Source organism: Salvelinus alpinus, chromosome 20, assembly GCF_045679555.1.
Source record: "Salvelinus alpinus chromosome 20, SLU_Salpinus.1, whole genome shotgun sequence".
Taxonomy (NCBI): Eukaryota; Metazoa; Chordata; class Actinopteri; order Salmoniformes; family Salmonidae; genus Salvelinus; species Salvelinus alpinus.
In genome coordinates, this window is record NC_092105.1 from 11,265,953 (window position 1) to 11,291,825 (window position 25,873).

General features: G+C 46.9%; 1 protein-coding gene across 6 annotated transcripts in view; it reads left to right on the forward strand.

Moving 5' to 3' along the window:
- LOC139546300 (tensin-1-like) overlaps positions 1-25,873 on the forward strand; it is a 310,397-nt gene that overhangs the window by 93,321 nt on the left and 191,203 nt on the right. For 5 of the 6 annotated variants that reach the window (XM_071354505.1, XM_071354508.1, XM_071354507.1 and 2 more), the window contains exon 2: positions 9,486-9,600. In XM_071354505.1, coding sequence (XP_071210606.1) covers positions 9,486-9,600 — 115 coding nt within the window. Of the gene's footprint in view, positions 1-2,237; positions 2,566-9,485; positions 9,601-25,873 lie in introns of those variants that run through there. The other variant, XM_071354512.1, reaches the window with a different exon arrangement.

A 25,873-nucleotide genomic window follows, 5' to 3' on the forward strand; every position in this document is an offset into this window, starting at 1 on the left:
TGTATCTCACTGTGTGGAAAAGCAGCCCTATTGGGTCTCACTGTGTGGAAAAGCAGCCCTGTTGGGGCTCACTGTGTGGAAAAGCAGCCCTGTTTGGGCTCACTGTGTGGAAAAGCATCCCTGTTGGGGCTCACTGTGTGGAAAAGCATCCCTGTTGTATCTCACTGTGTGGAAAAGCAGCCCTGTTGGTGCTCACTGTGTGGAAAAGCAGCCCTGTTGGGGCTCACTGTGTGGAAAAGCATCCCTGTTGTATCTCACTGTGTGGAAAAGCAGCCCTGTTGGGGCTCACTGTGTGGAAAAGCAGCCCTGTAGTATCTCACTGTGTGGAAAAGCATCCCTGTTGGGGCTCACTGTGTGGAAAAGCATCCCTGTTGGGTCTCACTGTGTGGAAAAGCAGCCCTGTTGGGGCTCACTGTGTGGAAAAGCATCCCTGTTGTATCTCACTGTGTGGAAAAGCAGCCCTGTTGGGGCTCACTGTGTGGAAAAGCAGCCCTGTTTGGACTCACTGTGTGGAAAAGCAGCCCTGTCGGGGCTCACTGTGTGGAAAAGCAGCCCTGTTGGGGCTCACTGTGTGGAAAAGCAGCCCTGTTTGGGCTCACTGTGTGGAAAAGCAGCCCTGTTGGGACTCACTGTGTGGAAAAGCAGCCCTGTTGGGGCTCACTGTGTGGAAAAGCAGCCCTGTTGGGGCTCACTGTGTGGAAAAGCAGCCCTGTTAGGGCTCACTGTGTGGAAAAGCAGCCCTGTTGGGGCTCACTGTGTGGAAAAGCAGCCCTGTTGGGGCTCACTGTGTGGCCGCCATTATGGTTTAACCTGTAAAAGACACGTTGTGTTCAGTTTCCTTGTGCGTTATTGGTTTGTAATGGGGTGATTTGAAACTGGGGTTTAGATACTATATAATTTCCACTTGTAATCTGGGATGGTTGTATCCTCATATATATAAATATTATATTGGTTGCATAGAATATAATCATTATTTGAAAAACAAGTTCATAAACCATGTGCCATGAAATCGGAACATCGGAAATCTCTTCCCAACTATTTTGCAATCTATATGGCACAGCTGTCAATTATATGGACATTAAATTGAACTGGTATACTTTTTTATTTATCACATTATTGTATAGCTATTTTGCTAAACAAAGATGCCATGATTCACCCTGTTTCTACTGCTTGTCAATGTACCGATTTGGAGGATATGAGGTCTGCTCATTCACCATGTCTCACACAGGTATTCCCTTTCGTTGTAGCTGCTTCCTCTGATCGGTTTCTCCATCTGAAGAGATGTGATTGAACTGGATAGGTGAATAATACATTCACCATACTGCTTTCACCTATTTATAGATTAGTGTAGATCAGAGTTCTCCAACTTCTGTCTTGGAGTGATATTGCGCTGTGCGGGTTTGTTTTTTAATGCCAGTCACTAATATCACTAATCACTAATACAACCGATTGAAAAAAAATCTACACTGGTTTTCAGTCTGAGCTACGATTGGCTGAAACAGGTGTGGTACTGAAGGGTTAAAACAAAAGCCTGCACACCCATTAGCTCTCAATGATCCTTCATTGAGTTGGAGATCATGGTTTTTATGCAAAGGAAACGTGGAGAGGTTACCCCAGAGTGCTGTAGCTCTGCTTTAAATCATGTCAGCCCATTGGGAGCCCCCAAACCACACTCCCCACTCTCTCCCTTGGGGTTAGGGGTCTCCATTGTGTGTGTTGCTTCGGGTGGTGGGGGGCGGTGGACCCTGTTCCCAGGAGCTTAGCGTCTCAGCGAGGGAGCTGTGTGTACACTGGCCTTGGCTCTCCCCCCCAGGGGTCCTAGAGTGTCTGTTTCAAGCCATCTGCCTTTGTGCCCGTCTGGCGGAGAGAAAAGCGAGGCGACAGGGAGGACCGCATTTGGGGGGGCATTTGAATGGCTGGCATCACAGACCTTGTCTCTAGTGAACGTATCCCCATTATTACCCTACACCCCCCTCTGCCACCCCTTACCCTTCTCACCCCCACCCCCCGCAATCCCTGGCACCACGTATCCCAGAGTCCCCCCCACTTTCCTCCCCACCACAAACAATAAACAAAGTCTGTGAGCGGCAGCGGCCCTCCTAATGAACAGAAACAATTAGAGGGCCCGGCCCAACAAAGGGATCCCTGCTATATTGTTTGTCCTATTTATTTCCATTGTATTTGGGGGTAAACAGAGGAGGCCTGGATTGGTTGAGAAGTAGAGGACAGCTTGTTTGTTTGGTTTTCGAAAAAAGAATATGAGCTTCAGCCCAAATTGCTAATGGGAATTAAGAAGGTCTGAAGTTTTCCAAAAGTGTTTTGCTGGACTCTCCTGGTTTCTGTTACATGTCCCTGGGCAATAGGGGAGGAAACACTAGAAGTCTGTTTTATTTTGGGGATCCACTCTTCTCTCCTAGAGAGCCAAATACAACGGGACTCCCTGGGCTGAATAGACTGAGATTGAGACATTTTGACTGTCTGGCGTGTGTGTATGTGTGAGTGTCCCTGACATTGTCTCCCTCTCAGTCTGCAAGAGTGAAGGAAACACAACTAGGGGAGTGTGGGGTAAGTTGTGCCATTTATTACATTCTGTCAAGGGAAATGTAGTAGTCTTTGTAACAAAGATATCAACATATATTTCAGGATGTTGTGTATCCCTGGAAATAATCAGAATGAATGTAAACATTACAGTTTTGAAAACATAGCTTGTTAAAAATAAGTGGTATCTTGTAAGCTAAATGTCTGTACTGAATGAAATATTACCAGTACCTTTTTAAAACCATGTCTATCTTTATTTCCCAAACACAATTCAACACAATCACTTTTTGTCTTTTACCCCTTTTAGGCATATTTTAACAGAGACTTCTTATGGCTGCAGGGGCAGTATTGAGTAGCTTGGATGAAAAGGTGCCCAGAGGTGCCCAGAGTAAACTGCCTGCTCCTCAGTCCCAGTTGCTAATATATGCATATTATACTTCCTACGGCTTCCACTAGATGTCAACAGTCTGTAGAACCTTGTCTGATGCTTCTACTGGGAAGTGGGGCCGAAGGAGACGGGACTGAGTAAGGTCTGCCATGAGCTGACCATGCTCTGACCATGTGCGTTCACATGAGAGGGAGCTCTGTTCCATCGCACTTCTGAAGACAATGGAATTCTCCGGTTGGAACATTATTGAAGATTTATGTGAAAAACATCCTAAAGATTGATTCAATACATCGTTTGACATGTTTCTACTGACTGTTACGGAACTTTTTGACATTTCGTCTGCTTTTATTGAATGCGCTTCGTGACTTTGGATTTGTTTACCAAACACGCTAACAAAAGTAGCCACTCTGAATCAGAGAGGTGCGGAGGGCTGCCTTAATCGACATCCACATCAACGGCGCCCGGGGACAGTGGGTTAACTGCCTTGGTCAGGGGCAGAACAACCGATCTTTGCCTTGTCAGCTCAGGAATTACTGGCCAAACGCTCCTACCCGCCAGGCTACCTGCCGCCTCAAAGATGGAAAGTGAAAGGGGGTGCTGGAATCTCCTATGTGGTGACCTCTTCCTAAATATTTCGTTTCCTAGAAACAAGGGTTTCAACTTATCCCTTTGGCTTAATTTAGCCCACTCTCCCCTACACAGAGTAATAGGCTTCAGAACCAGGCTAAAGAAGCAGGCTATTTGCTATTCTGTGAAGTAGGCAATGTTCACATGGGGGAAAAAATACATGCCAGATGGATTATGTATAAATGTTTTGAATAAGTGTTACCCTGTCTATACATGATACCATGGCTGTTTTTGTCTACATTTAGTCTTGAGCTCTCTTCTTCTTGGGAAGTGGGAACAGATTACTGTAAGTCTGTAACAAAACTACATTTTTGATGAGAGCCTGCATAGGAGATTCCAGTACCCACATTTTTATAGCAACCTTGTCAACTGACTAACTAGGTGACAAACAGGTGTGTGTGTGTGTGTGTGTGTGTGTGTGTGTGTGTGTGTGTGTGTGTGTGTGTGTGTGTGTGTGTGTGTGTGTGTGTGTGTGTGTGTGTGTGTGTGTGTGCGTAGTTTAGAAATCCTGCACATTGTTTGGGTTATTTGATTGGAATCCAAAATAATGAATGCATTTCCAACCATGTTCCAGTTTTATTCTTTGATAATTTACTTTACAGCCAGATAAGTATGATACAACATGTATGTGGAATACTGTCATTGACCTGGGTGGTATTTGATGAAGCTGTTCTTGCTAGCACACTGCGTTCACTGACATGAGTCAGAGTTTCCCCCTGAAGTAAGAAAATGAATAGATCCCATTCATGCCTCAGGCCAGAAATAGTAGATCACCTAAGCATGTTGTTTTGGGTTATTGGGGTTAATGTGGTTAGAAGGTAGACAGCTGAGGGGCACTAGTGTCTCCATAATGTTTGTAGGCCTGTCTCCGTAACGTCTGACAATGTCGGGTACTTCTGTATCCCTCTGATAGTTAGGATTGGTGATCGGGGAAATTGATGCTGTGGCAAAGAACACACTTTTTGTATCAGTATGCTCCTGTATAAGTCATTTACATCTAGTTGTAGGGCCTATGCCAATTATTCCCTCTCACTAATGTTTTGGGTAGGCAACAGCCAATGAATTTTGCCGTTTGCCCGCACATATGATCTCCTACAAACAAACAGATTCCCAGGCTGAGCGTTGTCATGGAACGCTGGCATTATCATGTAGTCATGCCAGACAGGTTCATCCCTCTTCTGAGATGGCCTTGCCAAGATGGCTGCCTAACACAGCTCCAGTCATTGTTTTAGGCTAACCAGATTAGGCTAATCACATTAGGCCGTGGCAAGGCATAGCCCCGAGATGGAATGAAGAGTCGGGCTGTCTAGTCGTCACCATGTGGCTCAGGGAGAGATATGCAGTCCCATAGGAGTGCTGCATTGAGATAAACAGCAGTTTGTTGTTTAGGGTTAGTCTCAAGGCTAAGCCCAAGAGGCGCTATGGTAGGCTACAGAAAAGCTGTGGGAATAGCAACAGAGAAAATACTACAACACACTAGGTATTTGGTGTCATGTCAAAGTGCTACATAAGCAGTTGATATTGAGGCAGGATGTACATTTTTAGCTAGTAAGCACTAGCTTATGACTGCCCCACTAAAGCTAAGCTCAACAATCATTGAACTATGCACATGATGCTAGCGTTGCTGCTGCTAACCGTCATGGTAATTTGACTGAACATAATGCTAACCGAGGCTAATGCTAATCCTGGTCCTAACCCAAACACCTTATGCTAAATCAGTCTGATGATAAAATGATATTTAGCTTTTGACTGGAGGGAGACGACACTAATCTTTGCCTGTCATGGGAACCAGACCTTTGGCTTTCCTGTAGACTGCACAGACGTCCATAAATCTACCTCTCTGCTAAGTGGGGGAGGGAGAAAGGTAGAGGGGAGGAAGAGAAAGAGACAGAGAGAACGAAAGTGCGATGAAAGATATGTTCTAAGGGACCAAGACCAAAAGAGAGAGAGAATGTAGACTTAACCTTATTTTACCAGGCCAGTTGACTGAGAACCCATTCTCATTTACAGCAACGACCTGGGGAATGAATGAGCCTATTGGGGATGATTAGGTGGCCATGAGGGCCAGGATAGAGGGGTTAAAACCCTTATTCTTACGATAAGCTTCATGGGATTTCTTTTGTGACCACATTAACGTCCTTCTCGAAAGACAGCACCCTACACAGGGCAATGTCCCCAATCACTGTCCTGGGGTATTGGTATATATATACAGTATATATATTTTTTTTTAGGTCAGAGGAAAGAGTGCCTCCTACTGGCCCTCCAACACGACTTCCAGCAGCATCTGGTCTCCCATCTAGGGTCTGACCAGGACCAACGCTGCTTAGCTTCAGTGGCAAGCCAGCAGTGGGATGCAGGGTGATGTGCCATATACAGTATGTAGAGAGGTGGTGGGGGAGAGCAAGCTAGAGTCTGCTGAAGTGCTTACCTCTAACCTTGCCTTACTGCATTTAAAACACTTTTTCTACCGACTGCTTGGGATTGATGACAAAACGGTGTATACACAGTCATTACTGGTGTGGCTGCAGTGGCCGGTCTGGGAATTCTCTCAGGCCTGGGAATTCTCAATGGCACACCTCTTCACTCCATACTGTGTCATTCCTGGAGGTTCCCTGTCCTTTCCTCTGTGGCATTCCCATGCCATATAAAATCCCTCTGTAAAGTTGGTCAATGTGCCAACCACATGGCTTTTCTTAACCCTGTCCAGCGAGCACACGCTAACTTAATGGAAGCTGGATGGATATTATAGAGCCATTCCGTCCTGCGTTTCCTGCCTTTAAAAGCATTCAGTAAGCCCTCATCAGTTTTCTCAGTGTTTCTTCCTCATAAAGCATATGTAGGGAGTTATATTAAGAGGCATGTGCATGCCCACACACACACACACACACACACACACACACACACACACACACACACACACACACACACACACACACACACACACACACACACACACACACACACACACACACACACACACACACACACACACACACACTACACCATGTAAGAAGGGAAGGGTGTAGGTTATATAATCTGGTCTGTTTTACATCTTTGCTATCCCACAATGCATTGGGGGTCGATTCAGTCCCCAGGTCTCTTTGTTATACAGTACATTCTTTCCTCTGTGTTTACGTGTTAGTCTTGATTCACTTTCCAGACAGGTGACATACGTGCAGGATATCTCCTGGTTATGTGTGCTCTCTTAACTTGTACAATCATTTTGTCATATTGGCTCAATATTGCTTTGCTGGGCCAACAGTCCGTGTGTTAACGGGGCTTAATATCCCACAGAGCAGAAACTCAAAAATACCAAAATCGGGACCAGCTGAGCAAATACTCAGAGGAAGTGATGTCACCGATTCCCCCAAAGTCGTCCATTAAGGACAGGCTGACCACAAAGAGGGAACATGACACAGGTTTAGCAGCGAGCCGAGACGCTACGGGAGACGGATGTCCTTCACTTTGACTCTTCTGTTACCTCGACTCCCCTGCCAACGAGCAGGTTTTAGAAGGCAGACTGGAAGAAGGGAGAACAGTTCAGATGTAGTTATAGGAGAATGAAAACACGGGGGCTGGCTGGCTGTAGACAGGGGGTCCTTTCAGGGGAGGCTGCACTGTGGACACTGTCAGATAGGAATCATCTCAGGGGGCTGGCAGCAGTGGCCCAGGATAAGGAGGGAGGGGGGGTGGAGGGAGATGGGGTTATGTGGTTGTTCTTGTTTCTCAGAGTAGAGAAAATGGGGACTACTTCCTTGTAGAGGACAGCTCAGTGTCTGCACTCAGACAAAGTGTACCATTTCTACAGTTGTTGGGCCAAATTCTAACGTCTTTCCACTTTTGTGCAAATATTTTGTCTATGACGTGGAAAGGTTTGGGTTCTGTGCGTTCAGACGTGGATGTGAATTAAGGCAGCCCCCCCCCCCCCCCCCCGCATCTCTGAATTAAAGGGGTGGGGTTAAATGCGGAAGACACATTTCAGTTGATGGCATTCAGTTGTACAACTGACTAGGTAAACCCCTTTCCCCTTTCATCCCAAGTTAGGTAAAAAGTCCTACCACCAAAGTCAATTTGAAGAATATTATGTTAATTATCTAAGCCAGGGAGTTCAACTTTGATGGAGGTGGGGGCCACAAAAACATCTGAACTCATGAGGGGCCGCAGTGGCTCGTGGGTCTGCATACCCACATCCATACCCACACATGCAGTCAGAACCGGCCCTAGCCTTTTGGGGGCCCTAAGCAACATTTTGTGAGGGCCCACCAGTCGGTAAATCGACCAAGATTACTTCAAGTTTAGATAGCTGGCCGCTAGACTAACTTACCAATTTATAAAAAATGTTAGCTGACGTGCTAATTGAGTGACTATCAGTGACTGACATAACAAGAGAAAAATTGCTGATTCACAACCACATTTTGAAACGTCACCTTGTGTATTCTACTATTCTAACTCTCAACTATGTACTGTATATACAGTACCAGTCAAAAGTTTAGACACAACTACTCATTCAAGGGTTTTTCTTTATTTTTTAAAACTATTTTCTACATTGTAGAATAATAGTGAAGACATCTAAACTATGAAATAACACATGGAATAATGAAGTAACCAAAAATATATATATTTTAGATTTTTGATTATTCAAAGTAGCCACCCTTTGCCTTGATGACAGCTATGCACACTATTGGCATTCTCTCAACCAGTTTCACCTGGAATGCTTTTCCAACAGTCTTGAAGAAGTTCCCACATATGCTGAGTAGTTGTTGGCTGCTTTTCCTTCACTCTGCGGTCCAAGTCATCCAAAACAATCTCAGTTGGGTTGAGGTCGGTTGATTCTGGAGGCCAGGTCATCTGATGCAGCACTCCATCACTCCATCACTCTCTTTCTTGGTCAAATAGCCCTTACACAGCCTGGAGGTGTGTTTTGGGTCATTGTCCTGTTGAGAAACAAATTATAGACCCACTAAGCGCAAACCAGATGGGTTGGCGTATCACTGCAGAATGCTGTGGTAGCCATGCTGGTTAAGAGTGCCTTGAATTCTAAATACATCACTGACAATATCACCAGCAAAGCACCCCTACACCATCACTCCTCCTCCTCCATGCTTCCTGGTGGGAACTACACATGCAGAAATCATCCGTTCACCTACTCTGCTTCTCACAAAGACACGGCGGTTGGAACCAAAAATCTCAAATTCGGACTCATCAGACCAAAGGACATTTTTCCACCGGTCTAATGTCCATTGCTCGTGTTTCTTGGCCCAAGCAAGTCTCTTCTTCTTATTGGTTTCCTTTAGTAGTGGTTTCTTTGCAACAATTCAATAATGAATGTCTGATTCACGCAGTCTCCTCTGAACAGTTGATGTTGAGACGTGTCTGTTACTTGAACTCTGTGAATAATTTATTCGGGCTGCAATTTCTGAGGCTGGTAACTCTAATGAACTTATTCTCTGCAGCAAAGGTAACTCTGGGTCTTCCTTTCCTGTGGCGGTTGTCATGAGAGCCAGTTTCATCATAACGCTTCATGTTTTTTGCTGTATATATTTTTTTGAGGGTTGGGGTGGGGTGTAGATTCGAGGGCCTACAAAAGGGCGGCCTGCGGGCTGCCGGTTGCCCATCCCAGATCTAAGCACTAAGCAAATTATAAAAGTTTAATTGACTATGCCTATAGATGCAGTTCCTTTAATCTTCCTTTAAAGGGACAGACGATGTGAATTGGACTATTATTCCTATTTTGGGTGATGGTATATGCAAGGTAATTTTCTTAGTCTGTGAGAAATGTCCAAATGACTTTGTCCACACAAAACCCTTGCAAATACCGTGGCCTACACACAAATTGAACCCACTTTGTATCGACACCAGCACGCCCCAAACCAACTGAGACATCTGCAATTGAACACTAACCCTCCAACTCTTTGTCTGTTTCCTTTTGCAGCCTGAGGAGTTTGAGGGGATCCATTCACACACCTTTCGGGTGAAGACGTTCAAGAAGAGCAAGCACTGTGGCGTGTGCAAACAGACCGTCAGCCAGGAGGGGCTAATTTGCAAAGGTTAGTACTGACCTTGCCTGCGTGTTACCATGGTAACCGGGAGCCGTCAAGGGGTCATTCAGGGTCACTTAAGGTCACTGTTTTGGTCAATGTGAGTAATTATGCTAAAATAGTCTTAAGTAGCTCTGGGGAGGTCAGGGGTTGGCTGGTTTTCAATTCACTCAATGCTAGTGTGTTAATCAGGCTTTTAACTCATTTCATTGATTAGATTGATAGCTTGCTTAGTAATCAAATGGTGTTCTAGTTGGATATTGAGGTTTGAATGAATGACATATACAATGGGACTACAATATATAAACAATATAGTCATAGTGATCTCTGATTCATCAAAGCTGGATGACAGTTAGCTCAGTATTGCTACCCAGGTCTTGGCAATCCCTAGCAAACCTACAGGCTAGAGTCTAGAGACACTGGGCTTGGCTAGCCACTAAAACCTGGCCACTGCTGAAATATTTGTCTTGCCTCGTCCACGGCTTGGGGAAACACAGAGACATCCAATTGGCTTGGGGAAACACAGAGGCATCCTACTGGCTTGGGGAAACACAGAGGCATCCAATTGGCTTGTGGAAACACAGAGGCATCCAATTGGCTTGGGGAAACAGAGGCATCCAATTGGCTTGGGGAAACACAGAGGCATCCTATTGGCTTGGGGAAACAGAGAAACAGAGGAATCCTATTGGCTTACTGCTTTACTCTGAGTCCTATACAGTCGTGGCCAAAAGTTTTGAGAATTACACAAATATTAATTTTCACAAAGTCTGCTGCCTCAGTTTGTATGATGCCAATTTCCATATACTCCAGAATGTTATGAAGAGTGATCAGAGGAATTGCAATTAATTGCAAAGTCCCTCTTTGCCATGCAAATGAACTGAATCCCCAAAAAAACATTTCCACTGCATTTCAGCCATGCCACAAAAGGACCAGCTGACATCATGTCAGTGATTCTCTCGTTAACACAGGTGTGAGTGTTGACGAGGACAAGGCTGGAGATCACTCTGTCATGCTGATTGAGTTCAAATGACAGACTGGAAGCTTCAAAAGGAGGGTGGTGCTTGGAATCATTGTTCTTCCTCTGTCAACCATGGTTACCTGCAAGGAAACACATGCCGTCATCATTGCTTTGCACAAAAGAGCTTCACAGGCAAGGTTATTGCTGCCAGTAAGATTGCACCTAAATCAACCATTTATCGGATCATCAAGAACTTCAAGGAGAGCGGTTCAATTGTTGAGAAGATGGCTTCAGGGCGCCCAAGAAAGTCCAGCAAGCGCCAGGACCATCTCCTAAAGTTGATTCAGCTGCGGGATCGGAGCACCACCAGGGCTGAGCTTGCTCAGGAATGGCAGCAGGCAGGTGTGAGTGCATCTGCACGCACAGTGAGGCAAAGACTTTTGGAGGATGGCCTGGTGTCAAGAAGGGCAGCAAAGAAGCCACTTCTCTCCAGGAAAAACATCAGGGACAGACTGATATTCTGCAAAAGGTACAGGGATTGGACTGCTGAGGACTCGGGTAAAGTAATTTTCTCTGATGAATCCCCTTTCCGATTGTTTTGGGGCATCCGGAAAAAAGCTTGTCCGGAGAAGACAAGGTGAGCGCTACCATCAGTCCTGTGTCATGCCAATAGTAAAGCATCCTGAGACCATTCATGTGTGGGGTTGCTTCTCAGCCAAGGGAGTGGGCTCACTCACAATTTTGCCTAAGAACACAGCCATGAATAAAGAATGGTACCAACACATCCTCCGAGAGCAACTTCTCCCAACCACCCAGGAACAGTTTGGTGACGAACAACGCCTTTTCCAGCATGATGGAGCACATTGCCATAAGGCAAAAGTGATAACTAAGTTGCTCGGGTAACAAAATATCAATATTTTGGGTCCATGGCCAGGAAACTCCCCAGACCTTAATCCCATTGAGAACTTGTGGTCAATCCTCAAGAGGAGCGGTGGACATACAAAACCCCACAAATTCTGACAAACTCCAAGCATTGATTATGCAAGAATAGGCTGCCATCAGTCAGGATGTGGCCCAGAAGTTACTTGACAGCATGCCAGGGCGGATTACAGAGGTCTTGAAAAAGAAGGGTCAACACTGCACATATTGACTCTTTGCATCAACTTCATGAAGGACTTATTATGTTACATTTTAGAGAGGACTTATGTTACATTATGGAGAGGACTTATTATGTTACATTATAGAGAGGACTTATTATGTTACATTATAGAGAGGACTTATTATGTTTCACTATAGAGAGGATGTATTATGGTACATTATAGAGATTACTTGTATTGTAACATTATAAAGATGGTTGTAAGAAAGCTGTGAGCACACACACACACACACACACACACACACACACACACACACACACACACACACACACACACACACACACACACACACACACACACACACACACACACACACACACACACACACACACACACACACACACACACACACACACACACACACCACACAACTGTAGGTGCTCAGCTTCACACTCACCCAACATGTAGTAGATTGGACCACCATGTCCGTATCATACAAACTGAAGGAAAACAGTCTTTCTATGTTGTTGACATTATACTTTCAATACCCTCTACTGGATTATCCTACACGTTGCAGGTCAATGGCCCTATCATAGTGCTGTTACAGAACTAGTACTGTTTTCAGGGACACTTGTCCCCCTCATCAGTTGATTATCACATGATGATGATACCATGACAAGGCTGACAGTTAACAGACTGATGATGCTGATATGACAAGGCTGACAGTTAACAGACTGATGATGCTGATATGACAAGGCTGACAGTTAACAGACTGGTGATGATAACATGACAAGGCTGACAGTTAACAGACTGGTGATGATAACATGACAAGGCTGACAGTTAACAGACTGATGATGATAACATGACAAGGCTGACAGTTAACAGACTGTTGATGATAACATGGCAAGGCTGACAGTTAAAAGACTGATGATGATAACATGACAAGGCTGACAGTTGTCCCCCGCGGGACGGTTGAGCTAACGTAGGCTAATGTGATTAGCATGAGGTTGTAAGTAACAAGAACATTTCCCAGGACATAAACATATCTGATATTGGCAGAAAGCTTAAATTATTGTTAATCTAACTGCACTGTCCAATTTACAGTAGCTATTACATTGAAATAATGCCATGCTATTGTTTGAGGAGAGTGCACAGTTAGAACTTGAAAATTTATTAATAAACCAATTAGGCACATTTGTGCAGTCTTGATATAACATTTTGAACAGAAATCCAATGGTTCATTGAATCAGTCAAAAACTTTGCACATACACTGCTGCCATCTAGTGGCCAAAATGAAATTGTGCGTAGATTCCTAAGTCATATATTGGCCTTTCTCTTACATTTCAAAATGATGGTACAAAAAAAAATAAAAAAAAGAGGATTTAATGTGTTATATTCTCCTACATTCATTTAACATTTCCACGAACTTCAAAGTGTTTCCTTTCAAATGGCATCAAGAATATGCACATTCTTGCTTTAGGTCCTGAGCTACAGACAGTTAGATTTGGGTATGTCATTTTATGCAAAAATTGAAAAAAAGGGTTCGATCCTTAAGAGTCTAATAGACTGATGATAATATGACAAGGCTGACAGTTAACAGACTGATGATGATAACATGACCAGGCTGACAGTTAACAGACTGATGATGATAACATGACCAGGCTGACAGTTAACAGACTGATGATGATAACATGACCAGGCTGACAGTTAACAGACTGTGGCCTCCAAGGACAATGTGGACACAATTGCTGTTCAGTTGAAGGCGCAGTGCAGACGTGTTTATCTCAATATCAAATATTTTCTGGGTAACAATTAAGTACCTTTCTGTAATGGGTTTCCATTGAAATAAAATAAAATACAAAACTATCTGTTTAGCAAAAACATTTTTCTCAAGCAATAAGGACTGTCTGAGAGTGGGGAGGGATATGTAATCTGAAAACTAGGATGTTATTGGCAGAGAAGTTTGGAACACATCAAACACGTGGTTTCCATGTGCTTAATACCATTCCATTCACTCCATTCCAGCCATTATTATGAGTCGTCCTCCTCTCACCAGCCTCCACTGCTGTTTAGATTGCATTTTCAAGGAAATAAGGAAATAAGACTTTTTTAGAGTGTTAGTTTCATCAGCTGTTGTTCAGTATGATACAACACATAAGAAAAACTAAATGTTGAATGCACCCGGGCGTTTAAGAATGCAGAAATGCTGTTGAGTCAAGATCACCACTAGAGGGCAGCAGAACATCAAATCTGCTGCAGCAAACACAGACTGACTAACCGCATAGTTCTTTGTTAGTGCAGATGAAGAATTGTAGTATTTGTCATGGGTACCTCATTCATTTATACATCAACAAAGCATTGAAAAAGATTAAGACTTAATAGGGGTCTCCAACCCTGTTCCTGGAGAACTACCCTCCTGTATGTGTTCTCTCCAACCCTGTTCCTGGAGAGAACCCTCCTGTAGGTTTTAACTCCTACAGGAGGGTAGTTCTCCAGGAACAGGGTTGGAGATAAAACCTACAGGAGGGTAACTCTCCAGGAACAGGGTTGGAGATAAAACCTACAGGAGGGTAACTCTCCAGGAACAGGGTTGGAGTTAAAACCTACAGGAGGGTAGTTCTCCAGAAACAGGGTTGGAGATAAAACCTACAGGAGGGTAACTCTCCAGGAACAGGGTTGGAGTTAAAACCTACAGGAAGGTAACTCTCCAGGAACAGGGTTGGAGTTAAAACCTACAGGAGGGTAACTCTCCAGGAACAGGGTTGGAGTTAAAACCTACAGGAGGGTAACTCTCCAGGAACAGGGTTGGAGAGAACACATACAGGAGGGTAGTTCTCCAGGAACAGGGTTGGAGATAAAACCTACAGGAGGGTAACTCTCCAGGAACAGGGTTGGAGATAAAACCTATAGGAGGGTAGTTCTCCAGAAACAGGGTTGGAGATAAAACCTACAGGAGGGTAACTCTCCAGGAACAGGGTTGGAGTTAAAACCTACAGGAGGGTGACTCTCCAGGAACAGGGTTGGAGTTAAAACCTACAGGAGGGTAGTTCTCCAGGAACAGGGTTAGAGATAAAACCTACAGGAGGGTAACTCTCCAGGAATAGGGTTGGAGTTAAAACCTACAGGAGGGTAGTTCTCCAGGAACAGGGTTGGAGATAAAACCTACAGGAGGGTAACTCTCCAGGAACAGGGTTGGAGAGCCCTGGTAAAGAGAATGGTCCTTTACGGCTTGGCTCCTACATGTGAGCTGTACTATATACATTAAAGAAGGGATTGCTAGTGAACTATGGCTTGTTTGAGAAGCTCAGTTATAACTATGCAACCATGTTACTGTCTCTGTTCCTCACAACACACCATCTCATGTAGTCATTTAGTCATCACTGAAATAACACACGCTCATGTTAGACTCAGCCCCTTTGTGACCTGATCATTTTCTTTCAGCCGACAGACTGGAATATGGAAACAGCTGGTTCAGCAAACCAGTTTTGATATCCCCTATTCTTCCCTAGACGTCCATATAAAAATATATGTTCTGGACGCTCCTATCCTACAATGGCAACAGCCGCACGCACACACACACTCACATACACACACACACACACGCACACACGCACGCACACACACACACACGGTTTTGGGGAGGTATTCCTCTGTAAAACGCCTAACAGGAAGAAACACATCGATCAGTCATCACTTAACACCTGAATTAACAGGCTGTGTAAGCCATAGAAACCTGACACGGCCAAGGGGATGGACCGTCAACGTGTGACTGATGATAGGTGTGTAGAGGACAGAGCAGAGACTCAGAGGAATGGGGAAGGGTAGGGGTGTGACATGGGGAGTGTTTGCACATACAGACTTAAATGTACACACACACACACACACACACACACACACACACACACACACACACACACACACACACACACACACACACACACACACACACACACACACACACACACACACACACACACACACACACACACACACACACACGCTTCCATCACAACCGATCAGACTCATCTGTCAGCTCAGATAGCCATCAGTGATGGTTTCTGGTTTGTTTGTGTGGTTACTCGGTGTGTTAGCAGCACAAACACAGAGAGGTAAACATTTACTCTGGTAGAATCCACAGTTTCCCAGGGGAGGGGTGGTGGTTAGGAAACCCGTGCAGGACCAGAGTATTAAAGGTAATAGTAAACACACACACTGACAAGTGGTCATTTTGGTGTGTGTGTGTGTGTGTGTGTGTGTGTCTGTGTGTGTACTTTAGAGCATGCATGTCAGTGTGTATCTATACTGTATATCAAATCAAATCAAAATCAAATCACATTTTATCGGTCACATACTCACATTTAGCAGATGTTATTTCGAGTGTAGTGAAAATGCTTTTTACTAGCTCCAACAGTGCAGTAGAATCTAACAATTCACACCAATACATACAAATCTAAAAGTTAAAGAATGGAATTAAGATATAAACTCAGCAAAAAAAGAAATGTCCTCTCACTGTTAACTGTGTTTATTTTCAGCAAACTTAACATGTGTAAATATTTGTATGAACATAACAAGATTCAACAACTGAGACATAAACTAAACAAGTTCGACAGAATAATGTGTCCCTGAACAAACGGGGAATCAAAATCAAAAGTAACAGTCAGTATCTGATGTGGCCACCAGCTGCATTAAGTACTGCAGTGCATCTCCTCCTCATGGACTGCACCAGATTTGCCAGTTCTTGCTGTGATATGTTACCCCACTCCTCCAACAAGGCCCCTGCAAGTTCCCGGACATTTCTGGAGGGAATGGCCCTAGCCCTCACCCTCTGATCCAACAGGTCCCAGACGTGCTCAATGGGATTGAGATCCGGGCTCTTCGCTGGCCATGGCAGAACACATTCTTGCAGGAAATCACGCACAGAACGAGCAGTGTGGCTGGTGGCATTGTCATGCTGGAGGGTCATTTCAGGATGAGCCTGCAGGAAGGGTACCACATGAGGGAGGAGGATGTCTTCCCTGTAACGCACACCGTTGAGATTTCCTGCAATGACAACAAGCTCAGTCCAATGATGCTGTGACACACCGCCCCAGACCATGATGGACACTCCACCTCCAAATCGATCCCCCTCCAGAGTACAGGCCTCAGTGTAACGCTCATTCCTTCAACGATAATCACGAATTCGACCATCACTCCCGGTGAGACAAAACCGCGACTCATCAGTGAAGAGCACTTTTTGCCAGTCCTGTCTGGTCCAACGACAGTGGGTTTGTGCCTATAGGCAACGTTTTTGCCGGTGATGTCTGGTGAGGACCTGCCTTACAACAGGCTACAAGCCCTCAGCCAGCCTCTCTCAGCCTGTTGCGGACAGTCTGAGCACTGATGGAGGGATTGTGCGTTCCTGGTGTAACTCAGACAGTTGTTGTTGCCACCCTGTACCTGTCCCGCAGGTGTGATGTTCGGATGTACAGATCCTGTGCATGTGTTGTTACACGTGGTCTGCCACTGTGAGGATGATCAGCTGTCCGTCCTGTCTCCCTGTAGCGCTGTCTTAGGCGTCTCACAGTACGGACATTGGAATTTATTGCCCTGGCCACATCTGCAGTCCTCATGCCTCCTTGCAGCATGCCTAAGGCACATTCATGCAGATGAACAGGGACCCTGGTCATCTTTCTTTTTGTTTTGTTTTTCAGAGTCAGTAGAAAGGCCTCTTTAGTGTCCTACGTTTTCATAACTGTAACCTTAATTGCCTACCGTGTGTAAGCTGTTAGTGTCTTAACGAGTGTTCCACAGGTGCATGTTCATGGATTGTTTATGGTTCATTGAACAAGCATGGGAAACAGTTTTAAACCCTTTACAATGAAGATCTGTGAAGTTATTTGGATTTTTACGAATTATCTTTGAAAGGGTCCTGAAAAATATATATTTTTTTCTTTTTTTGCTGAGTTTATATAAATATTAAGATGAGCAATGTGTGAGCGGCACTGACTAAAATACAGTAGAATAGAATACAGTATATACATATGAGATGAGTAAAGCAGTATGTAAACATTATTAAAGTGACTAGTGTTCCATTATTAAAGTGGTCAGTGATTCCATGTCTATGTATATAGGGCAGCAGCCTCTAAGGTGCAGGGTTGAGTAACCGGGTGGTAGCCGGCTAGTGATGGCTACTTAACAGTCTGATGGCCTTGAGATAGAAGCTGTTTTTCAGGCTCTCGGTCTCAGCTTTGATGCACCTGCACTGACCTCGCCTTCTGGGTGATAGTGGGGTGAACAGGCCATGTCTCGGGTGGTTGATGTCCTTGATGATTTTTGGTGCTTTCTGTGACGTCAGGGGCTGTAGGTGTCGGGGAGGGCAGGCAGTGTGCCCCCGGTGATGTGTTGTGCAGACCCACCACCCTCTGGAGAGCCCCCCGGTTGCGGGCGGTGCAGTTGCCGTTGCCGGCGGTGATACAGCCCGATAGAATGCTCTCAATTGTGCATCTGTAAAAGTTTCTGAGGGTTTTAGGGGCCAAGCCGAATTTCTTCAGCAATTTGAGGTTGAAGAGGCGCTGTTGCGCCTTCTTCCCCACACTGTCTGTGTGGGTGGACCATTTCAGTTTGTCTATGATGTGTACGCCGAGGAACTTGAAGCTTTCCACCTTCTGCACTGCGGTCCCGTCGATGTGGATAGTGGAGTGCTCCGTTAGCTGTTTCCTGAAGTCCACGATCAGCCCCTTCGTTTTGTTGACATTGAAGAGAGGTTATTTTCCTGGCACCACTCCGCCAGGGCCCTCACCTCCTCCCTGTAGGCTGTCTCGTCATTGTTGATAATCAGGCCTACTACTGTTGTGTCGTCTGCAAACTTGATGATTGAGTTGGATGCATACATGGGCACACAGTCATGGGTGAACAGGGAGTACAGGAGGGGGCTGAGTATGCACCCTTGTGGGAGCTATGTGTTAAAGATCATCGAAGTGGAGGTGTTGTTTCCTACCTTCACCAGGACCCAGTTGCACAGGGTGGGTTTCAGACCCAGGGCCTCGAGCTTAATGATGAACTTTGAAGGGTACTATGGTGTTGAAGGCTGAGCTATAGACAATGCACAGCATTCTACTGTAGTGATCAGAGCATGGTACATGGTGTATCTGGTGTCTGTGACAATCTACTGTAGTGGTCAGAGCATGCTACATGGTGTGTCAGGTGTCTGTGACAGTCTACTGTAGTGGTCAGAGCATGGTACATGGTGTGTCTGGTGTCTGTGACAGTCTACTGTAGTGGTCAGAGCATGGTACATGGTGTGTCAGGTGTCTGTGACAGTCTACTGTAGTGGTCAGAGCATGGTACATGGTGTGTCTGGTGTCTGTGACAGTCTAATGTAGTGTCTGCGTCTTTCTTTGTGTGTGTATGTGTGTGTACTGTACGTGTGTGTGTTTGCACATATGAGAGAGGAAATATCTCAGCCCTCGTTCCGTCTCTCTAGCTGGGCTCAGCCCATGCCTTTGGGAGTCCAGACCCAATACAAAGGACCTGGGTGAGGAAATAACCCCAGCCCCAACCCCTCCCTCCCTCCCTCCCTCCCTCCCTCCTCTACTAAAGAACATACCTCAAGTCCTGAGTCAGATAGGAACCAGCCCCTCAACGCTCCTCATCATGTGGACCAACACCCAACTCCCAACTTGCCATTGTATCATATATCCTCTCCTCTCTTTCATAGTTTCTTGCGTTTTTTCATCTTTCTTTCTCTTTCTCCCCTTCTCGCTTTGTCAGTCTCTATTTTCGGTCATCTCTGAGGCTCTCCCTTCTCCCCTTTGTTTTTGGACGAGGGTCTCTGTGTCCTCTTCTCATCCATCCTTTCCTTGTCTCCTCCTCTCCTAGATCATCCTATCTTCTCGACTCAGTCCTCCTACCGCCTATTCTTTGACCGCTCTCCTCACTACCAGCTCTCCTCACTACCAGCTCTCCTCACTATCCGCCTCTTCTCACTATCCAGCTCTCCTCACTATCCGCCTCTCCTCACTATCCGCCTCTCCTCACTATCCGCCTCTCCTCACTATCCGCCTCTCCTCACTATCCGCCTCTCCTCACTATCCGCCTCTCCTCACTATCCGCCTCTTCTCACTATCCGCCTCTTCTCACTACCCGCTCTTCTCACTATCCGCCTCTCCTCACTATCCGCCCTCCTCACTATCCGCCCTCCTCACTATCCGCCTCTCCTCACTATCAGCTCTCCTCACTATCCGCCTCTTCTCACTATCCGCCTCTCCTCACTATCCGCCCCTCCTCACTATCCGCCTCTCCTCACTATCCGCCTCTCCTCACTATCCGCCTCTCCTCACTATCCGCCTCTTCTCACTATCCGCCTCTTCTCACTACCCGCTCTTCTCACTACCCGCTCTTCTCACTACCCGCCCTCCTCACTATCCGCCTCTCCTCACTATCCGCCCCTCCTCACTATCCGCCCTCCTCACTATCCGCCTCTCCTCACTATCCGCCTCTCCTCACTATCCGCCCTCCTCACTATCCGCCCTCCTCACTATCCGCCTCTACTCACTATCAGCTCTCCTCACTATCCGCCTCTTCTCACTATCCGCCTCTCCTCACTATCCGCCCTCCTCACTATCCGCCTCTCCTCACTATCCGCCTCTCCTCACTATCCGCCTCTCCTCACTATCCGCCTCTTCTCACTATCCGCCTCTTCTCACTACCCGCTCTTCTCACTACCCGCCCTCCTCACTATCCGCCTCTCCTCACTATCCGCCCCTCCTCACTATCCGCCCTCCTCACTATCCGCCTCTCCTCACTATCCGCCTCTCCTCACTATCCGCCCTCCTCACTATCCGCCTCTTCTCACTATCCGCCTCTTCTCACTACCCGCTCTTCTCACTATCCGCCTCTTCTCACTATCCGCCTCTCCTCACTATCCGCCTCTCCTCACTATCCGCCTCTTCTCACTATCCGCCTCTTCTCACTATCCGCCTCTTCTCACTATCCGCCTCTCCTCACTACCAGCTCTCCTCACTATCCGCCTCTCCTCACTACCAGCTCTCCTCACTACCAGCTCTCCTCACTATCCGCCTCTCCTCACTATCCGCCTCTCCTCACTACCAGCTCTCCTCACTATCCGCCTATCCTCACTATCAGCTCTCCTCACTACCAGCTCTCCTCACTATCCGCCTCTCCTCACTACCCGCTCTCCTCACTACCCGCTCTTCTCACTATCCGCCTCTCCTCACTACCCGCCTCTCCTCACTACCCGCTCTCCTCAATATCCGCTCTCCTCACTATCCGCTCTCCTCACTATCCGCTCTCCTCACTATCCGCCTCTCCTCACTACCCGCTCTCCTCACTACCCGCCTCTCCTCACTACCCGCTCTCCTCACTATCCGCCTCTCCTCACTACCCGCTCTCCTCACTATCCGCTCTCCTCACTATCCGCTCTCCTCACTATCCGCCTCTTCTCACTACCCGTCTCTCCTCACTACCCGCTCTCCTCACTATCCGCTTCTCCTCACTACCCGCCTCTCCTCACTATCCGCCTCTCCTCACTACCAGCTCTCCTCACTATCCGCCTCTCCTCACTATCCGCCTCTCCTCACTATCCGCCTCTCCTCACTACCCGCCTCTCCTCACTACCCGCCTCTCCTCACTATCCGCCTCTCCTCACTACCAGCTCTCCTCACTATCCGCCTCTCCTCACTATCCGCCTCTCCTCACTATCCGCCTCTCCTCACTACCCGCCTCTCCTCACTACCCGCCTCTCCTCACTACCCGCCTCTCCTCACTACCCGCCTCTCCTCACTACCCGCCTCTCCTCACTATCCGCCTCTCCTCACTATCCGCCTCTTCTCACTATCCGCCTCTTCTCACTTTCCGCCTCTTCTCACTTTCCGCCTCTTCTCACTTTCCGCCTCTTCTCACTATCCGCCTCTTCTCACTATCCGCCTCTTCTCACTATCCGCCTCTTCTCACTATCCGCCTCTTCTCACTATCCGCCTCTTCTCACTATCCGCCTCTCCTCACTATCCGCTCTCCTCACTATCCGCCTCTCCTCACTATCCGCCTCTCCTCACTATCCGCCTCTTCTCACTATCCGCCTCTTCTCACTATCCGCCTCTTCTCACTATCCGCCTCTTCTCACTATCCGCCTCTTCTCACTATCCGCCTCTCCTCACTATCCGCTCTCCTCACTATCCGCCTCTTCTCACTATCCGCCTCTCCTCACTATCCGCCCCTCCTCACTATCCGCCTCTTCTCACTATCCGCCTCTTCTCACTATCCGCCTCTTCTCACTATCCGCCTCTCCTCACTATCCGCCTCTTCTCACTATCCGCCTCTCCTCACTATCCGCTCTCCTCACTATCCGCCTCTTCTCACTATCCGCCTCTCCTCACTATCCGCCTCTTCTCACTATCCGCCTCTTCTCACTATCCGCCTCTTCTCACTATCCGCCTCTTCTCACTATCCGCCCCTCCTCACTATCCGCTCTCCTCACTATCCGCCTCTTCTCACTATCCGCTCTCCTCACTATCCGCCTCTTCTCACTATCCGCCTCTCCTCACTATCCGCCTCTTCTCACTATCCGCCTCTTCTCACTATCCGCCTCTTCTCACTACCCGCCCTCCTCACTATCCGCCTCTCCTCACTATCCGCCCCTCCTCACTATCCGCCCTCCTCACTATCCGCCTCTCCTCACTATCCGCCTCTCCTCACTATCCGCCCTCCTCACTCTCCGCCTCTTCTCACTATCCGCCTCTTCTCACTATCCGCTCTCCTCACTATCCGCCTCTTCTCACTATCCCCCTCTTCTCACTACCCGCTCTCCTCACTATCCGCCTCTCCTCACTACCCTCTCTTCTCACTACCCTCTCTTCTCACTATCCGCCTCTCCTCACTACCCGCTCTCTTCACTACCCGCTCTCTTCAATACCCGCTCTCCTCACTACCCGCTCTTCTCAATTCCCGCTCTCCCCACTACCCGCTCTGCAATGTAAACATTAAGTTTTTTCTCTTGTTAAGAAGTTAGAGCTTTGCAGTTGGATGAAGATGATGGGTAGAGGGATAGAGGGGTAGAGGGATAGAGGGGTATCCCTCTATCCCTCTACCCCTCTATCCATCCTCTTCATCCCCTCTTAGCCCTCTCCCATCGTTCCCCCTCTTCTTTATTTCTGCTCAAGGGAACAGCCTGACTGTTCACACTGCAGAGCTCTAACTTCTTAACAAGGGAAAAACCTGACTGTTCACACTGCAGAGCTCTAACTTCCTAACAAGGGAAAAGCCTGACTGTTTACACTGCAGAGCACTAGGTTCCTAACAAGGGAAAAGCCTGACTGTTTACACTGCAGAGCTCTAACTTCTTAACAAGGGAAAAACCTGACTGTTCACACTGCAGAGCTCTAACTTCCTAACAAGGGAAAAGCCTGACTGTTTACACTGCAGAGCTCTAACTTCTTAACAAGGGAAAAACCTGACTGTTTACACTGCAGAGCTCTAGGTTCTTAACAAGGGAAAAGCCTGACTGTTCACACTGCAGAGCTCTAGGTTCTTAACAAGGGAAAAACCTGACTGTTTACACTGCAGAGCTCTAGGTTCTTAACAAGGGAACAGCCTGACTGTTCACACTGCAGAGCTCTAGGTTCCTAACAAGGGAAAAGCTTGACTGTTTACACTGCAGAGCTCTAACTTCCTAACAAGGGAAAAGCCTGACTGTTTACACTGCAGAGCTCTAGGTTCCTAACAAGGGAAAAGCCTGACTGTTTACACTGCAGAGCTCTAACTTCCGAACAAGGGAAAAGCCTGACTGTTCACACTGCAGAGCTCTAACTTCCGAACAAGGGAAAAGCCTGACTGTTCACACTGCAGAGCTCTAACTTCCTAACAAGGGAAAAACCTGACTGTTTACACTGCAGAGCTCTAACTTCCTAACAAGGAAAAAGCCTGACTGTTCACACTGCAGAGCTCTAACTTCCGAACAAGGGAAAAGCCTGACTGTTTACACTGCAGAGCTCTAACTTCCTAACAAGGGAACAGCCTGACTATTCACACTGCAGAGAACTAGGTTCCTAACAAGGGAAAATCCTGACTGTTCACACTGCAGAGCTCTAACTTCCTAACAAGGGAAAAACCTGACTGTTCACACTGCAGAGCTCTAACTTCCTAACAAGGGAAAAACCTGACTGTTCACACTGCAGAGCTCTAGGTTCCTAACAAGGGAAAATCCTGACTGTTTACACTGCAGAGCTCTAGGTTCCTAACAAGGGAAAAGCCTGACTGTTTACACTGCAGAGCTCTAGGTTCCTAACAAGGGAACATCCTGACTGTTCACACTGCAGAGCTCTAACTTCCTAACAAGGGAAAAACCTGACTGGGCCCTTGTGCGCCAGCCACCTTCACACCCAATATGGAAGTCCTCCTCTCTCTGTCTTCCCCTTGTACCCCAGGGAAGTGTGCTTACTCAGGGCTTATATGCTGGGAACAGAATGGGTCAGTGTATCTGGACCGTGTGATAGAGTGGGTGGAGCACAGTTCAGTGGTATTCCAGAGAACAATATAGAGGAAACCACTTTTTATGGTAGTGCATGAGGTGAGCACTTTCAGCCCTTGATAAATCTGTTGGGTGCAATACTTAAAGGGATACTTTAGGATTTAGCATGTCTTCCTACTTACCCAGAGTCAGACAAGCGACTTCAAGCGAAGAGGAGGAGAACACCCGTTACAAATATACCTTTTCACTACTCCAAAGCTGGGTGGTTTGTCATTTATAGTCTTACAAAGCTATACATCGTAATCAATAGTTTATAAATGTTATAATTTCACTTGATGTATAGCTTTGTAACACTCCATTCTTTTTAGTATTCAAACAGTGCCATGCTCTTCGCCTGGATAAATTGTAGTCTATTTAGCTGGACCCTGGGAACCAGAGTCTCCTCTGGGTTGGAGCGTGCTATAGGTTTTCACTGGGAACCAGAGTCTCCTCTGGGTTGGAGCGTGCTGTAGGTTTTCACTGGGAACCAGAGTCTCCTCGGGGTTGGAGCGTGCTGTAGGTTTTCACTGGGAACCAGAATCTCCTCTAGGTTGGAGCGTGCTGTAGGTTTTCACTGGGAACCAGAGTCTCCTCGGGGTTGGAGCGTGCTGTAGGTTTTCACTGGGAATCAGAGTCTCCTCGGGGTTGGAGCGTGCTGTAGGTTTTCACTGGGAACCAGAGTCTCCTCGGGGTTGGAGCGTGCTGTAGGTTTTCACTGGGAACCAGAGTCTCCTCTAGGTTGGAGCGTGCTGTAGGTTTTCACTGGGAACCAGAGTCTCCTCTAGGTTGGAGCGTGCTGTAGGTTTTCACTGGGAACCAGAGTCTCCTCGGGGTTGGAGCGTGCTGTAGGTTTTCACTGGGAACCAGAGTCTCCTCTGGGTTGGAGCGTGCTGTAAGTTTTCACTGGGAACCAGAGTCTCCTCGGGGTTGGAGCTTGTTGTAGGTTTTCACTGGGAATCAGAGTCTCCTCGGGGTTGGAGCGTGCTGTAGGTTTTCACTGGGAACCAGAGTCTCCTCTAGGTTGGAGCGTGCTGTAGGTTTTCACTGGGAACCAGAGTCTCCTCTAGGTTGGAGCTTGCTGTAGGTTTTCACTGGGAACCAGAGTCTCCTCTAGGTTGGAGCGTGCTGTAGGTTTTCACTGGGAACCAGAGTCTCCTCGGGGTTGGAGCGTGCTGTAGGTTTTCACTGGGAACCAGAGTCTCCTCGGGGTTGGAGCGTGCTGTAGGTTTTCACTCCGTTACTTATCTCAAGGCCTTTAATTAAAGAATCAAAGAGGCTCTGAAATGTTAGTGCAAATGTAGTCGGAGGTGTCTAAATATAAACTAAATGGCATGAACTAATTATACCAGCGTGTCTTGTTTATACAACACAAGATTACAGTTAACATCAGTGCTCAGGACTAGCACATTCACTCTATCCTACTTCAGAATAAATACTATGAGATCTGTTGTATCTCACGTAAATCTGAATGAATATAAATAGACTATGCATCTATTGTAATATAGTCTAAAATTAGGTGCATCTCTATCCATCTTGGAATATTCTACCCCAGTAGTTACAACCAAACCCAGACAAGCTTCTCAGCTCTCAGACCCTGTCTGTCTCTCTCGCCAGACCCTGCTCTCTCTCGCCAGACCCTGCTCTCTCTCGCCAGACCCTGCTCTCTCTAGCCAGACCCTGCTCTCTCTCGTCAGACCCTGCTCTCTCTCGCCAGACCCTGCTCTC